Source organism: Sinocyclocheilus anshuiensis, unplaced genomic scaffold (genome assembly GCF_001515605.1).
Source record: "Sinocyclocheilus anshuiensis isolate Anshui unplaced genomic scaffold, SAMN03320099.WGS_v1.1 scaffold54, whole genome shotgun sequence".
Classification (NCBI taxonomy): Eukaryota; Metazoa; Chordata; class Actinopteri; order Cypriniformes; family Cyprinidae; genus Sinocyclocheilus; species Sinocyclocheilus anshuiensis.
In genome coordinates, this window is record NW_015547654.1 from 1,400,157 (window position 1) to 1,417,823 (window position 17,667).

A 17,667-nucleotide genomic window follows, 5' to 3' on the forward strand; every position below is an offset into this window, starting at 1 on the left:
TCAGGAAACAGTCCTCCATAAAATGCGCTGCACGCATCTGAATATTTGGGTTGAACTGTTCTGGAACAGTGTTGTAAATACAACTTAACCACTGATTTCTAGTCGTGTACATTTTTGGAAGACCAAACAAAGTATTGTAACAAAGTATTTTGCAACTAAACACACAGCGTCTTCGCGACATGGCGGTGGCAGTAACAATAAAGTTACGCCTTCTTTCTTTGCGTGAACATTTGGGCGGCGTTATGCAAATCTTCCCACATAGTGAGGTAGACGTGTGGGGGCGTGTTAGAACGAGCCGTTTTAGGTAGGTGTGGTTGACTCTTAACTTTTATAAAGAATATCTCTTTGGATTTGAGACTTTAGTCTTTGCAACTTTACAGATCTTCTTTATGCACCAAGAGCTTGTAACATTCCAAAGAGAAAGGAAAACTTGAAATTGCATCATATGACCCCTTTAATAGAATGAAATTACAATGTACCAATTCTGTATTTATTTGATAAAAATACAGTGAAAACAGTAATGTTGTGAAATGCCATTACAATTTAAAGTAACTGTTTTCTATTTCTATAAGTTTTAAAATGTAATTTATTCCTGTGATGCAAATCAGAATTTTCAGCATCATTACTCCAGTCTTCAGTGTCACATGATCCTTCAGAAATCATTCTAATGTGCTGATTTGCTGCTCAAGTGCTGAACATTTTGAACATAGAAAATTCAAAAGAGCAGCATTTATTTGAAATAGAAATTGCTTGTAACATTATAAATGTCTTTTACTGCCACTTTTAATGCATCCTTGCAGAAAAAAAGTATTAATTTAAATAAAAAATAAAAAAACTTTCAGACTGCAAATTTTTAAATGGTAGTGTATGTATACATTAATATTTACTTTTCTAGGTTATTATGTGTCTCATAATTCATTTGCTTCTCATTATTTATACACATTAATTTTTTTGACTCTGTTGTATCTTATTAAGGTGACTTTCTCAGGTCAGAAGCTATACTTGATGACATCACATTTAGAAAGCTGTAAGAACCAATCAGAGGAGAGAATGAAACAACTGCGGCTCGTATTTCAAAAGATGAAGGAAGCACCAGTAGACGCTACTGTAATTTTTGCCGGGGACACCAATCTCAGAGACTCTGAGGTAAAAAAACAAAACAAAAAGTGTTGAAGTTGAGTTTGACTGATGGGCCTCTGAATAATAGAAGAAGGTTAGGAAATACTGTGCTAACAAGCACAATAACTCCAAATACGATGGAGGAATGAGAGCGCAGTAAAAGCCACTAGTGCAATGAATGCAGCATTTCTGAAGATTGTTTCTGTCCGTGTAGGTGGTAAAGGTGGGAGGTTTGCCTCCAGGTGTGTGTGATGTTTGGGAACAGCTGGGCAAACAGGAACACTGCCGATACACCTGGGACACGAAAGCAAACAGCAATAAGACTGTGCCTTACATCAGCAGATGTCGCTTCGACCGCATCTTCTTTAGGTCTGCTAAAACCGGCCCAAGAGTCACTCCTGACCACATGGTCTTGGTCGGAATGGAGAAACTGGACTGTGGCCGTTACACCAGTGATCACTGGGGAATTTACTGCACTTTCAAAACATGATTATTAAATGTCTCATAGAAGATGGTTTTAAAGAGTGTTTGTACTAAAATAAAGCATGTGAAGAGTGCCTACAAATCCAGACTACAGATCAGTGTAAGATACAAAGACATACAGATAATAGGATGCATAGCTGGATATAAAATACTGTGCAGAAAGAGATCTTATTGAAGGGTTTGAATAGAATGGTTTACTTGTTATTCCACAGTTGTTGTTTTGTTTTTTGTTTTTTTTTCATACAAAATCTTCTATTTCAAACCATGATTTCAGTCAATCTGCTCTCTCATAATTTCTTTTAAAATGTGAAAGTGTTGACTGAATTTAAATGATTTTATTTAAATAAATGTGACCTTGATTTATTGTGGTACGGGTTGTGTGTCCTATATTACACCACAAGTGGTCAGTATTTCTCAAACATGGCCCGTTATATAAATAAACTTTTAAATGTCATTGGAACAGAGGCATGGTGTACTATTACTTTTTGAAACTACACACACACACAGTGTTCTGTAAAAAATCTGTGAAATTAAAATGCTGTGTAAAATGATGACATCAAAATTGTGCACATAGAACTACTACATATACAGTAATATTCTGAAAATACCCCCAGAAATGCTATTGTAAAATACAGAACCAAACACGTTTAATTTTCAATTAAGAATATATTAAAATAATTTTTGTTTTGTTTATAAAGAATTTCTTTGCAGAATTTACATATTACTGTGATTTAAACACAGAAAACTAAAAACCAAACACAAAATGCAATAGTTAAAATATATTTACCTTATTTCACTTTTACAGTTTGTCTCTTTATATTTCTTTTTATTTATATTATCTTCTTTTATATTATAATCACAAATTATATTGTGTAAAATGATTTATAATTTCCCCCCCAAAATTATGACTGACTCTAGTTGTGCCAGCATTTCCTTCACACTGAACAGTTTTGAAGTTCAGAATTTTTTTTTTTTTTCAAAAGTTTGTCTGTATGCAGTTATGACCACTGATCTATATATAATGTTCTCTATTATAGATCAGTGAATATGACATGATGTGCAACAAAAAGTATCAGTTGCGAATAGAATATTGTTACTGTGCATCATTACCAATCAAGCTGTAATTTTGCGCAAAAAGTGTGAAAATATTATTTAATTGTGCATTTGAATACATACAATTATAGCTTTGAAATTAGCCTTAGCAAAACAAAGGAGTCTGCCATTTTATTTCAAAAATGTAATTCTCTAAACTATCATTTCCATCACAGAATGCTATTAAAGCAATACATTGAGATGGGGTGCACTGAAATAACACTGGTGGGAATTAAAAAAAAAAAAGTGGACATTGTTAGACAAATTAAATAAACTAGCGAGTCTGTTTATCTTCTGATGCTTAAACTACCACAGCCTGAGCTCACTGGATTTATCTCTGAAATAATGTTCAGATAAATATGGTACTTATTCCAGTTGGTGAGGTCTCCTCTTAACTGTCCTAAATGAGCTGAAAGCATATGAGTGTCAAGGCAGCAGCTGTCTTAAGCAGGGTGGACACGTGACTCCAGACAACCTTGAAAGACACCTCACTGCCAAGGCTAATAAAGCTTTGGCTTGGTCAGATGAGTAAATATTACATCTAAACCAGGTCAGACTGCCACAGATCTGCCCTTGGGGTCTGTATGACTGGCTCACAGAGGTCTGCTCGCGGCGCAAACACACTCTCCTTGCCCCTCTCTCCAGGATAACATCCACTGTTACTTAAAGGGCCAGTCCTGTGATAGGTTTGTTTGAATATCCTTATACTTGTAGCTGACACAAGACTGTTAGAGGTTGTTAGAGGCTCTCATTGTCCTCAACAAGACATGGTAGTAAATCGCAATGATCTACCCCTCAATAGGCATCACTGTAGCACATTGAATTGTTTTGACACATGGCCAGGAGCACATGCTATTTCAGGGAAGGGGGAATAGTGGGACTTTCAGATCAGTCCTCTCCAAATGTTAAAGACAGCGATGTCAATATACTAGACCGAACATGCAATCAATGGTAACGTAATGACAAGCACGTGATGTGTTTGTTTGGTCAGCACTTTCCAGGAGGGCTTTCCCTTATCAGGGACACACAAGGTTACGGTCATGGAACAACTCCAGCAGGGATCTTCCAACACAATCTCAAGGCAATTCATAACTATTTTACGCTTTAGTGAATTGGTGGATATTATTTATGTGAATGTATTATTATTTTCTTGCTTTATGTTTAGGAGGGCCCTTCATGGGTACTTTTTATTTGTAAAAATCATACGTTTTCTAATATTCACATTATACAAAGTCATGAAATTGGCACCTGGTAAAATATTTATACTTTCCCATGAGATTGGGGCTGTTTATTATGTTTAGCGGTGGACCTTCCTGCTTACTGTTCTTTTTTGTTTGTTCGTTTAAAAGGATAGTTCACACAAAAATGTAAATTCTGTCATTAATTACACAAATTAAGATGACCCTGCACAGACACAACTGACACATTCAAGGCCCAGAAAGATAGTAAGGACATCGTTAAAATAGTCCATGTGACATCAGTGGTTCAACCATAATTTTGTGAAGCAACGAGAATACTTTTTGTGTGTGAGGAAAACAAAAATAACGTCTTTATTTAACCATATTTTTCTCTTCCGTGTCGGTCTTAGATGTGCGACACATGCGTGTGTTGCTGCTGACGCAGGAGCCGGCGTTCTGACGTAGAACAGAAAGCTCTCGGATTTCATAACTATATCTTAATTTGTGTTCCGAAGACGAACAAAGGTCTTACGGGTTTGGAACGACATGATGATGAATTTTCATATTTTTTCACATCATAAAATTGGGTTGGCTATATTTAGGGGGTTGGGTTAGGGGTGGACATTCATCTTTCTTTTTTTTTCTTTTTCGTAAATCTTCGTACAATTTACATTGTACAAATTCATACAAATTTGCCACATTGTAAAATGGTACAATTTTCCAGTGAGACCAAGTTGGTTATATTTGGGGGTGGAACTTAGTTTTTTTGTTATTTGATTTATGTTGTACAAAATTAATAAAAAATTGGTACCTTGTAAAATAGTTATGCTTTCTTCTGAGATCGGGTTGGTTATGTTTAGAGGTGGAGTTAGGGAACGACCTACATGCTTTTTGTAAAAAAAAAAAAAATTGAAAAAAATTGAAAAAAGTTTTCATACAATTCACATCGTACAAATTTATATGAAATTTTCTCTTTATAAAATAGTTTACAATAGTTTTCTCATGATATTAGGTTGGTTTTGGGGGGGTGGGGACCTTTTTGATTATTTTCTAAAAATCATACGTTTTTGTTCAGTTATGTTTTTTAATTGTATGTTTTCATTTGATTCACATTGTAAAAATGAATAATTAAATGAATAAATAATAAAAATGAATGCAAAATTTACAAGGTGGCATTTTCGTATATATTTTTATGATGTGAGTCAAACATATTAATGGTTGGGGTAAATGGTGGACCTTCATGGTTCTAAAAAAAAACACGTTTTCCTACAGTTCAACATTGTACAATTTCATATAAAACCATATGAATATGAATATCTACCTTGTAAAAAGTTACATACGTAAATCCTGTGAGACTGGGTTGGATCTTCCACATTTCACAGTTCAGCCTGCATGCTTTAGGTTAGATAATGGTGCAGTTTGTACTATGTCACTGCAACTCCAAGATAACAGATACTGAAACAGGAGGCAACCATGTGAGGAATGAAATCTTAATTACTTAAGCAGACAATATAGCACTGTCAATCTGAACTAAACTGAATTATCAGCAAACAAACCATCTTCTGTTAAGAGCCCGTTCTAAGACGTGTCTCCTACACTGAATTAAATGCAGAAACACTGAGATGGTCCTCACTGCAGAACACAAGATCCAGGTGGCATGGTTGGATCCAGATCCAACTCCTCCCACCTTACATATACCTAAACCTACCCATCTCCACCCCCGATCCCTAAACCCACCCATCTCCTCCCCTAAACCCACCCAACTCCACCCCTAAACCTACCCATCTCCACCCCCTAGATGTGGATCCAACCCCGCCCCCTGAATCTTGTGTTCTGCAGTGAGGGGCTACTGGAAACACTGGGGTATTTATGTAGACTAGAGAGCACAGCACAAGATGCTCGTGGAATTTTTCAACAATTTTATTTCATAAATAACACTGAACAAGCATGGTACAGCGATAAATATTTATTCACATTGCAAAATTCTCTGTATAACAAAATACAGTGTAAGTAAAATGCACTTGTCAAAGGGGTCAAGAGGTTTCAGTATAGTACCTGATGTGCCCTAATCTGAAATTACATGTGTTTTTTTTTTTTTTAAATGTGCTGTAATCTCAGATTAAGGTTTGCCAAGAACCTCACATGACCCCTTTGCTATTATGCGCACTGTTGCATATCCCACTGTCATTTGAACTGGAAAAAATAAGACAAAAGCACTGATACATATCCTCAAATTGTCATTTATTTTTGTCGTTTGTTAAATTTGGATTCTTTTTGCATTTTACATCCCAACAATCTTCAGCTTTTCAGTTATCGCAACCCCATGCCTGCTCGAATTAAAGTCTGAACACACCGCAGGCAAGTGTCCCGTTTCAATGTCTTAGGCAGCAAGAGGTACAAGGCAGGTTGACATCGTAACACAAGACCAGGATTGTTGGATCTCTACAATGTAACTCAGATGGTGAGTCAGCACGTTCAGTTTTTATTTATTGCTAAATTCAGAAAACAGAGGGGCTATTCCATTTCCTTGGAGAAAAAAATTAAATAAAAAACCATTCGTCCCATTTTTAAGTTAAGGAATGTGTCCATTTGTGCACAGTTACACCTGCACTTTTCAAAATAAATGTAACAACTTGTTAGAAAATCTATTTGCGCACACTCCATGCAAGAAAAAACGAGATGGTGTAGATCACTTAGTAAAATTGCAATATTAATTCGAGCCCTTGTCAGCATTTCACTCAGACCCTACAGTCTAAGTAGCAGCAAAACTATAACTGGAGATGTAAATACAGAGTAAGATGAGATGGTTTTTCGGAATGAGCAGCGCGGCAGTGTTCCACTGATTGTCAGATTATGGTGACGCTCTAGTGTTGATGCTGTAAACCAAACGGCGAGTCTCAAATGACACTGAGAATGAAGTCACTGCCGACTGAGTGTAGTTTCTGGGAAACCCATCATTTAGAGCATGTGTTTCTTATAAAAAAAAGAAAAATGTGGATAAAGAGCTCACAATGACAAAAAGTAAATCAAAGTCACCTCCACAATGATTTAAATATATATATATAAACAAAAAAAAGGAAACATCTTAAGCATATTAACCTGATATATTAGTTGTGCCCTCTTTAGTAACTAACTACAATTCTATAACATTTGCTTTAATTAATTTACCCATTTCATGCTTTAGATCGCCTATAAAGTTATATAGTTTTATATTAGTATCATAAAAAAAGAAAATGCACCGCAAAAGCAAACAGATCTCAAGTCAATCTCATAAACTTCTGATATAATACTGACCCTGGGTCCCAGTCTTTGGGCAATGTTTCCATCAAAGCCTGATGATGGGCTCTTCGGCTCTTTCACAGTCCAGTGCCGCTCCACATCAGACCTCCATCATAACCAGAACAGCTGGCTGGGACTGTAGCAGCTCCCAAGACTCCCTGACACAGCCGAGACAGATCTCCATCCGTCCAACTGGATAAAAGTGGCGTTCAGACCACGTTGATCCCCCCTCCCGCAGCAGCCCATTTGCTGCAGTAGGTCGAGCCGCCGTGGTTGGCCGCTTCGCCGTTCATGTACGACGTCTTCAGCTCCAACTGGCAGGCTGCAATGGCGGCGTTCAGTTCCACTTGTGCTCGATGTACAACGTAAAACATCAGGCCTATGCTGATGAAGATCTGATGAGAGGAACAGAGAGAGTGAGTCACTGGGCGGATCTGCAGACTGAGCTGGACGACGGTTGATACAAACATCCACATGATGGGACTTATTCAGTGTGGTTGTAAATTTAAGCAATAATTCCTTGGCTGATATCTCGAAACATCCTGTTTCAGTCAAGAATTCATTACTGGCATCTAACTTTACTACACACAAGGGCAAATGCAAAACAAGAACACATTTTTGGTCAAAGCTCTGCCAATGACCATCTATAATTATGGTTTACTACAGGTTCCACAAGAATCTAGACTAGACATAAATATTTCATTTCCTCATACGGTTACATATTTCGTCCCATTTTTAAGTTAAGGAATGTGTCCATTTGTGCACAGTTACACCTGCACTTTTCAAAATAAATGTAACAACTTGTTAGAAAATCTATTTGCGCACACTCCATGCAAGAAAAAACGAGATGGTGTAGATCACTTAGTAAAATTGCAATATTAATTCGAGCCCTTGTCAGCATTTCACTCAGACCCTACAGTCTAAGTAGCAGCAAAACTATAACTGGAGATGTAAATACAGAGTAAGATGAGATGGTTTTTCGGAATGAGCAGCGCGGCAGTGTTCCACTGATTGTCAGATTATGGTGACGCTCTAGTGTTGATGCTGTAAACCAAACGGCGAGTCTCAAATGACACTGAGAATGAAGTCACTGCCGACTGAGTGTAGTTTCTGGGAAACCCATCATTTAGAGCATGTGTTTCTTATAAAAAAAAGAAAAATGTGGATAAAAAGCTCACAATGACAAAAAGTAAATCAAAGTCACCTCCACAATGATTTAAAGCATGAACGGCTGAATTTACAGTATAATTTCATGTCAACCAGCACAATAGTGTCGTAGTGTATGGGTGAATGTAACGAGAGGACAAAACAAACAAACTAAGCACCAGGATTGCGTGAAATCCCTTGCATGGAGGGATTTCATGTTCCCGGTGTGGAAGCTGTGAGTTCACTGCGGCTCTGAGCTCGTTATCAGAAGCCTGTGCTAAATTATATAGCCAGGACCCAAATACGTCAGTCAGTGCTCAGGAGTCTTTTGTTTCTAATTAGGTGAATCTCTAAGGAGGGAACGACAGACATTACCATGACTGGAGTCGTGTAATAACATTGTAGTTTGTCGTTTTGTCTTTTATTTGCAGCTGTTCTTGTCGTGCTCAAGTGTGCTGTGGAGGCTTTGAGCTGAATTTTCACTGGTGTGCATTTTTGAGAAAAACTGCCAAAAGATGCATTGTAGGCAATCGTGAGCCATTTCAGCACAGTGCCAACAACCCATTAGACTGATGTGAATAATGTTGAACTTCAGCATTCATTACATAATAATAATAATAATAATAATAATAATAATAAAAAAGTACTAACAAATGACAATGCTTCCCTTTTTATATATATATTTTCCCCTAATTTAGGGAAAATATTTATATAAATACATATCTTTAAATAATTATACAAATATATTATATATTCAATATATAGAATATATTCATCATAATTACTTTCCCCGCTTTTCTGCATTTCGTCTTTATCTTACATATTCAGTTTGTTAAATTCCATATGTGCAAATGTTTTGAATTATGATTCTAACAATGAAAAAATTAACAAAAGTGTTGTCAAAAATGCTCACAGCCCTATAATAAAGCATTTGGTTAAATAATACAAGAAAGAAGGCAAAGAATTTCAGTCCTCTCAATATGAGAATGAGAAATCGAACACGTACGATCATACCGCTGAGCTAATCACGCTGTACTAAAGGTTCTTGGCAGGACATCCTTAAATAACCAGCTAAGAAAATGTCCTTCCCTCCCATCTGTTCCTTACAAAACTGCAGAGTAGCAAAAGTGTTCCCAGTTTGGCAAAAGCCAGAATTTTTAGGTAGGTGGTACTAACTGATAATAGTTTTTCTTACTCTAGACATAATACGAAAAGAAACAATCCATCAAGCAATACCTTTAGATGAAAAAAAAAAAATTATAAAAAAATTAAACAATTCTTCAAATTAAACGGTAGTGTATACATCCAGTTTGCAGACCAAAACAGACTCAGATCATGATTTTTGCAAGTTATGCTGATGAAGATCTGATGAGAGGAACAGAGAGAGCGAGTCACTGGGCGGATCTGCAGACTGAGCTGGACGACGGTTGATACAAACATCCACATGATGGGACTTATTCAGTGTGGTTGTAAATTTAAGCAATAATTCCTTGGCTGATATCTCGAAACATCCTGTTTCAGTCAAGAATTCATTACTGGCATCTAACTTTACTACACACAAGGGCAAATGCAAAACAAGAACACATTTTTGGTCAAAGCTCTGCCAATGACCATCTATAATTATGGTTTACTACAGGTTCCACAAGAATCTAGACTAGACATAAATATTTCATTTCCTCATACGGTTACATATCCATTGCAGAATCTGCAAAACACCATTTAAATAAATTTAAAAAATAAAAAACTATTTTTTCAATGATGTTATTAAATACTTTATTCATCTAATTTATAGTGCAGAAGACATATATAACAATTCTACAAGACAAAATCAATGAAATTACACAAATTATCTGGTTTAAGTTTAACATTGGGTTATACTCTTTAGCATTAATCACTGTTTATAGCCTTTTGTGATTATCGTCTATTAGTCTCTCAATTGTCCAAGTGGCAAAGCTAAATCTAAACGCCACTGAAAGTTCCAGTGAATTCTGAGAATTCCAATATGCAAAGCATACTGGGAAACCAAAGAACTTTACAAAACAATGAACAGCTTTAGGGCAACATTATATTATGCACCACTAAAAAAACAAAACAGGTAATAGAGTAATCAACAGGAAGAGAGTCAGCGTTGCATTCTGTGTTGTATTAAGCTCTATAAATAAACGTGACTCAAAAAAAAAATCCTAGTGATACTCCTCATTTGCAAGCTGCTTTGGATAAAAGCGCCTGCTAAAATGCAAAGTCTTGGATCCAAATGTGAATGTAAACTTCTTTTGATAAACTTCTTTTAATTAATATAACTTCTAGAAGATTCTGCAAGGAGTATGTTAAACTGTACATACAGGGTTCCTGCCGATTTTCTTTCCAGATCTTTTCCGGTTTCATTTTTGTTTTTGGAGGCTTACCTGTAGACTGAACACGAAGTATCCACTGACACTCTGTTCTGCGATCACGTCTTCCATTGTGCGCAGGGTGGTGCCCAGATATGAGTTAAGGAGTTGTGTTGGGAGAAGTCCCACTGAGGAAGCCACTAAATAATTTGGCAAGGACACATCTGTGATCTGTCAAAGAGAGCAACAACTAGAGTTGGTCAAGATTAATCACAGAGTGTTTTCACCGCCTGCAAGAATGTGTCATCAGCCTCGTTTAGCCCCATCATTGTCCTTCACATGCTAACTGGACTTTTCTAGCCTCTCTAATGCAATAGAATTGAAAACATTTCCATATCAATCATTTTGGTTTTCTATATTATCATATGTTGACATGCCAGCGATTTAAAAATCTTTTTTAAACACTTAATTCATCTCACATATTCATTTCAATTTCCTCTATGTAAATACAGCACAATGCCCAGATTTGTTCTGCAACACATGTAGGATGTTTTACTGGTTGTATTGCATTGCTATAATGCTTTGAAAATGAAATCTTTAAATCTAAGCAAACACACCCTACATAAACGTATTAAAGCACTGTATAATTCAATTGTATCACCTTTGGGTGCGAGCTGTAAAACATGGTGCAAATCTCTGTCTTCAAGTGCTAAACTATGAACCATGATGTAAAACCCTTCTATTTTAGCTCATTAGGCTGGCGAAGATGCAGGCATTGTTTGATTTGGGTTGCGTCGACCTATTAATATTCATGAACGAGATAAAATGATACATTCTTGTTCCAAGAAGCGACTTCATTGTAAATTGCTGTGAAGCAATATTTTAAGTATGCACTACGCAGGCGCATGCATTGTGTTGGGTTACCTACATAACGCATCACATTCTGCTTCAGCAGAAAGCGCAGGGCACATTGAAATACGGCCCTTTCTATAGGATGTGCTTACTGAGGATGCGAAACATAATTCCAGTGTGACCCGTTTAGTGCCGAAATATCACACCCTTGGGCTGTGATCCCTCTGTTATGTAAAAAAAGAAAGGCGAAATAAAACCAATTAGGGTCAACACAGTTAAGAGGCACTTTGTTCACTCACTTTCCAAATGTAGACTGATACAAACTGAATAACATCCTCATTGATATTAGGACTATAGTAGAGGGTGGCAGGCTAATGGAGCGAGAGAACTGACTCAGGTATCGGGTTCAACCCCATGTAAAGTTACTGAGATGACCCAAGTGCTCGATCACTACAGCGTCCTTCAGAATGAACACAGACTTACGTTGCTTTAAGGGCAATGACACTTGAGCTAGCGTAATGTAGGTTACTTTTAACTCAAAAGTGATGGCTAAACAGGGCTGCACAAGCCTTTTTTTCTATTTTGCGTAGGGCAACTGCAAGTCATAGGCATCTAAACAGAATTTTAGCATCATTGAGATATATCATTTTTTATTAACATTTGAATTCGTTTTTATTTTTATATCTTCCGAATCCGATTTAAAAATGAGAAATGTTGCTTTGGTAAAAGTCTAAATCTTTTTTTTTTTTTAAATAAATATTTTTTTTTACTTCAGTTAATATTTATTTTATTTCAAGTAACAATGTTTTTACTATTTTAGTTAATGATAACTGTTTTAACAGAAGCTGGGAATTCAGTGTTTCTGATTTTATTGTGATTTTATACATCTGTAAATCAAGACTGCAAATAAATGGCCATTTTTCTTTACTGGTCCTCTTAACTGCATGAAAAGAAAACTGCTATTCAAACGTGTAATTAATTATACACAGAAAGTGAGCACCATGCCAATACTAGAACACTCCCATCCTGTCCGTTGTTAGTTTACACAATTTCACACAACAGTCCAGACTGCTCACACACAGAGTTACGCGTAGCTACGCAACAGAATCAATATTTTATTACAGAATGTTTACAGCTTGTTGATTATAATTGGGAGTATTCTAGTTTTGATTACAGTACATATTGGGTGTTGTACAAAATCCAAATCGCAAATGCAAATTTACTAAATAACTAGCACTTTGGTTTAAAGCTTTGTGTGTGCCAGGCGATGTGTCTTCAGCATCCAGTATTTAACAGCTGCCTTTATTAAGAAGTCTAATATACAAATGTTAAATGTTCTGATTCATCTCTGCATTCATGCACACAATGTTACAAATGTTTAACCGCTGCAAAAAAACAGCATTTTTTACAGTTATTTAATTGCAGCAGCGTAACTGTAATTTTGAATATTTTTAATTAACTGTGCAGTTAAACAGCTGTTTAACGTTAAAGCTGTTTGTTAACCTAAAAAAAGACATAAATTCCTGAAGTAAGCAGGTGTTCAATGTTCATTTCCAGCACTCCTGAAACCCAGATATGATCAGTCACTGTCAGACAAAATAACATGATCTGTCAAGTGGAAGTGGTGTTAAACCTTCAACTTGTATTAAAAAACATCTGCTCATAATCATCACCATCATAAAAAAACTTCAAAGGAGAAATACATTAACATATGAATCATCCAGTGAATAAATTATGCAAACAGGGCAAACAATAGTCAAATATGTTCTAAAATGGCAGGCTGCAAGTCCACAAGTTCATATCAAAAACCAAACCAGCCTTAACCTCTCAGAAAGTCTCTCAAATCTAATTCAAAATAAGCAGATGTAATCTTTCTTTGTTTTAAGAAACAACTTCTGAACGAAGAGAATAAAACACAGCTCGCAGAACAGTGACTGCACTAAATCATTTACATAAAATTAAAATCACATTAAAATCACATTTAGGAGCCCAGAAAACTGTGTAACTTTTTTGGTAAATTATTTAAATGTTGCAGTATATTTACATGTGTCACCATGTATTTATCAAAAAGGTTAAAGAAACTGGGTTACACGTAATTCTGAGTAAGGCTAAAAATGCTGTTAAGACACTGCAGTAGGTATGTATCACTGTTCTTTACTGTCCTCTGTCATTGTTAAAGGTTGCAGTTTCTTTCTCATGTGTGTCAGCTAATTAAAAATGTATTATGTTGGTTGTGTAAAGTGTCTGAGGGGAATATTACAATGTACAGAGAGACCTGTCTTTATACCCTTGATCCTGCGTGAAGAGCAGTTATGTTTGATTTAAATCTGGCTCTGAGCTGTAGGTTTTAATTGTTTAATAGCCACCTGGACGTCCCTTAAAATTTAACAGCCACTTCAATGCTATTAATCAGATACCTTTGTGTGCTGGATGTCTTTTTACTCAGCTAAAATAAATCAAATAAATTAATCAATTAAAAATGCATAAATAAATAGGGAGAATCATGTTTGGCTGCAGCGAAAAAAAGTTTGTGAAAGCCTGAATGTCAACGTTTTTTGCTTCAGTGTCGCTCAATGCAGGGTTTCTCTCACTAGTGAGTATGTGTAAATCACGGAATGGATTTAGAGCAGAATGATTGCAGAACACTTTGAGCGGGATGGGAAATCTTTATCACAAACCACTCATATGTTGATCCAGATCGGCTTTTTAATAAAAAGGAATTGATTGCAGACATTTCTTGATAACAACAAAGCTAGACCATTTTCTTCATTTGGAGCGATTTTCAAATACAGGTGCATCTCAATAAATTAGAATGTCGTGGAAAAGTTCATTTATGTCAGTAATTCAACTCAAAATTAACTGGCATTTTTTTTTCTTTGTCTGAAAGGAAATTTTCACAATATAAATTATCTGTTATTTATTATCTGTTATTACTTATCTATCGATTCTGTTCTAGTGAACTGCTGTATAAAAGCAATATCACACTTGAAATTGATGTTGGGTTATAGGGTTAACTAAAACCACTTAACCACTTTGTTACTTAAAACAAAATAAACGTCAGCTGAAATAAAACATATTAAAACTCTTAAACTTATATTATTTTAGCTAGTTGCCAGAACAAAATTTCTCACTTAAAGGGGTCATATGATGCGATTTCAATTTTTCCTTTCTCTTTGGAGTGTTACAAGCTCTTGGTGCATAAAACTGAAGTAAAATAATAAATAAAAACGAATACAAATACCAAATAATACAAAAAAATTACTAAAACTGTCAAATTATAGTGAAAACGGTTAATATAAATAAATATAATCCGAAACAATTAATAAAAACTATGGCACTCTAACAATGACACCTAAATAACAGTGGTGCTAAATTGGTTAAACGAAAACATCTGACGTGCGTTAATTCCTTGTTAAAAACAACAATTGTGTCAATAGCATAAATGGCCAAAAGTGACTTACCGAGAAGACCGCGTTCTGGAGGCCGAAAGGGATCGGCGTGAGTCTCGCTAAGGCCACGATTTTGAGTCCACTTCCACCCTCCACCACCCGAATAACAGCACTCAGCTGTTCACTGCTGCCGATCTTACCCAGAACCCAGTTCGTCAGCAGTCGCTTACACACCACATGAGCGATGAAAGTCCCGATCAAAACCCCAACCATCACCAGCCCCATGCCCAACACAAACCCATACAAATACCCCGCGGCCACGTTCAGCACGATGTACCCCCAGCCGCAGGGGAACGACACCGTGATCAAGCCCACTATGAACAGCATGGCTCCCACAAAACTGTCCAAACTCTCCACCCACAGCAACACGTCCTTCAAGTATTGGCGCACCAGAGCCACCGAGGAGAAGCACACGGCGGTCAGGACGCACGCCAGCAGGGCGCTTTTAAAGCAACAGGTGGTGATGCAGCACGGATGCCTGAACTCGGGAGTGAAGGACGCGCCGGTCTCGGTGTGACCCGCGGGGTCCGCCTCCGGTTTCCCGCCGTTCCCTCGCTCGTCAAAGACGTTACAGATCAAGATGTCGATCTTGTCGCAGTCCAGGGGGTCCGGGGTGCGCTGCAGCCAGCGGCTCAGCTGGAGGTGTCCTTTGCCCGCGGCGTGCTTCAGGGCTTTCAGCACACCCTGCACTGGCCCCGAGGTCCACATATTCATCCCGACTTCATATGACTCCACTGAATTAATCGATTGGACCAGTCCAAAATGTTGACCCTTGAATGTAGGCTACACGTTGCCCAACCCGGGCTCCTCTGGCGATGCGATCAGCAACGATTTCCCTGGAAAGCGAAGACTAGCAGTCCAGTGATTTATAATCTAGTGATTTATCTCGGAAAGACTGATGTGGAGTCGTGCCACTTCAAGGACTTGAGATGCAAGCGCGTCAGCTGTCGTTCGCTTATGAACGCCATACTCTCGATCCCAACATCAGAGGAATAAACCCCTCTCAGACCGCCCCTGTCTGACGGATCAATCACACACACGCTCAACTTTCCCGAGTCCAGGCACAGCTCGCTCCAGAGTCCCGCCGCTCAAAGTGTCACATCTCTTCGCTCAGCTGAGCGCGGTTATAAGAGCTGTGAAAGACGGTCGCTGCGTTTGCCGGACTGCTTGTTTACTTGCGCTCCGCGAGCTCTTGTACACATAGGTAAGGGATGTTTACGCCAAGCGTTATTCATACCACTGTTTGTTTCCCAGCATTCCGTGCGACGGCTGTGAGTATCGCGATAACACACAACTGCTCTCTGATTCACCTGAAAAGGCTGTTCAGTGTTCACTGTAACATTTTAGTGTAAAGTACATTCACTAGTGGAAATATTTCACTCATGGTCGGTTGATAGTGTTGGATAATCCAGTATACATAAAAATAAATTTACTATAAACACTGCTTTTTTGGTGTTATTGAGTAAAACACACACATTGGACACTAGGCTATCCTATATATATATATATATATATATATGTATATATGCACACACACGCACACACATAATTATTTATATTAATAATAATAATAATTTTTTATTTAATAATCGGGGGGGGGGGCTCCAGCTTGTAAACCCATTTCTGCCTCATAACACAACAATAAAATAAATAAATAAAATACATACATACATAAATGCATTCATGCTTTTTGGTATACTTTGGGTCTCTTTTCAAGCTTTATTTAGATTTAGTAAAAACAATATTTTTGGTGTTATTGAGTGACAACATAGATTGGATAGTATTAGACACTCTTTGAACAAAGTATAATGTACCTTTATTGTTTTCTTGTTAATTTATTTTTTATACTTTCTAATACCTCCTTTTACAGATAAATTTAGCATTAGATATTAGATATATTTAAATTTAGATTCTATAAATATCTATAAATGTTAAGATTAAATGTCAAGAATAAATCTCCTTAAGTTACACTGATAGAATATTCAGCCTTTAAAAGCCACGTGAAAAAAAAAGACGCATGTTGATTCACGTGCTCAGCCAATGAAAAGGCCCAAATTGAGCATTGTGACATGAAAACACAAAGCTGCTGTGATGTACAGTCACTTTACATTTTTATAGCATTAAAGACAATCTTTTTAATGCTGCCAATCACTGCATTTCCTTTAGGAAATACAAATCTAGTTTGCTTTGTAAATCCACTGAAGGACTTTGACGGGTTGACAGATCTAACTTCTTCCCTTCCCGTTTTCTGTTTTTAAAGTTCTTTCGTCATTTTTCAAAGAGGCATTTAGCCTATACAAATACGCTTAGTTCAATAGCAAGAGTAAAAAAGAAACGGTTTCAGCAAACACTGGGATTGTATTTAAAATATGGTAAATATATAATAATAGCCAGCCATAGATCTCCAGTGTTATCAGTGTTCATCATTTTGATATTTGACTCCCTTTACCTTTATAACAGATCCTGTCCCTCCTGGAATGCTGCCACACAAGCTCTTAAAGGGATAGTTCACCCAAAAATGAAAATTCTGTCATTAATTACTCACCCTCATGTCGTTTCAAATCCGTAAGACCTTCGTTCATCTTCGGAACACAAATTAAGATATTTTTGATGGCTGACCATCCATAGACAGCAATACAACTGAAATGTTCCCAAGTCCAGAAACAAGGAGATCTGTAAAATAATCCATGTGACATCAGTGGTTCATCCGCAATTATACGAAGCTACGAGAATACTTTT

General features: G+C 36.9%; 2 protein-coding genes across 3 annotated transcripts in view; one reads left to right on the forward strand and one right to left on the reverse strand.

Annotated features, from left to right (window-relative positions):
- Positions 1 to 2,207, forward strand: part of LOC107702124 (tyrosyl-DNA phosphodiesterase 2) — a 7,002-nt gene extending 4,795 nt beyond the window's left edge. Inside the window, exons 6-7 of the mRNA XM_016504366.1 lie at positions 976 to 1,146; positions 1,334 to 2,207. Of these exons, the coding sequence (XP_016359852.1) occupies positions 976 to 1,146; positions 1,334 to 1,609 (447 nt within the window). The 3' untranslated portion in view covers positions 1,610 to 2,207. The remainder of the gene's footprint in view (positions 1 to 975; positions 1,147 to 1,333) is intronic.
- Positions 1 to 16,390, reverse strand: part of tmem64 (transmembrane protein 64) — a 24,792-nt gene extending 8,402 nt beyond the window's left edge. The window contains exons 1-3 of one of the 2 annotated variants that reach the window (XR_001635731.1): positions 14,941 to 16,390; positions 10,703 to 10,858; positions 7,167 to 7,546 (exon numbers count right to left, since the gene is read on the reverse strand). Coding sequence is in view for 1 of the 2 variants with exons in the window: in XM_016504367.1 (XP_016359853.1) it covers positions 7,361 to 7,546; positions 10,703 to 10,858; positions 14,941 to 15,642 (1,044 nt within the window). In the remaining variant the exon portion in view is untranslated. Of the gene's footprint in view, positions 1 to 6,980; positions 7,547 to 10,702; positions 10,859 to 14,940 lie in introns of those variants that run through there. The other variant, XM_016504367.1, reaches the window with a different exon arrangement.
- Positions 16,391 to 17,667: the final 1,277 nt, after the last annotated feature.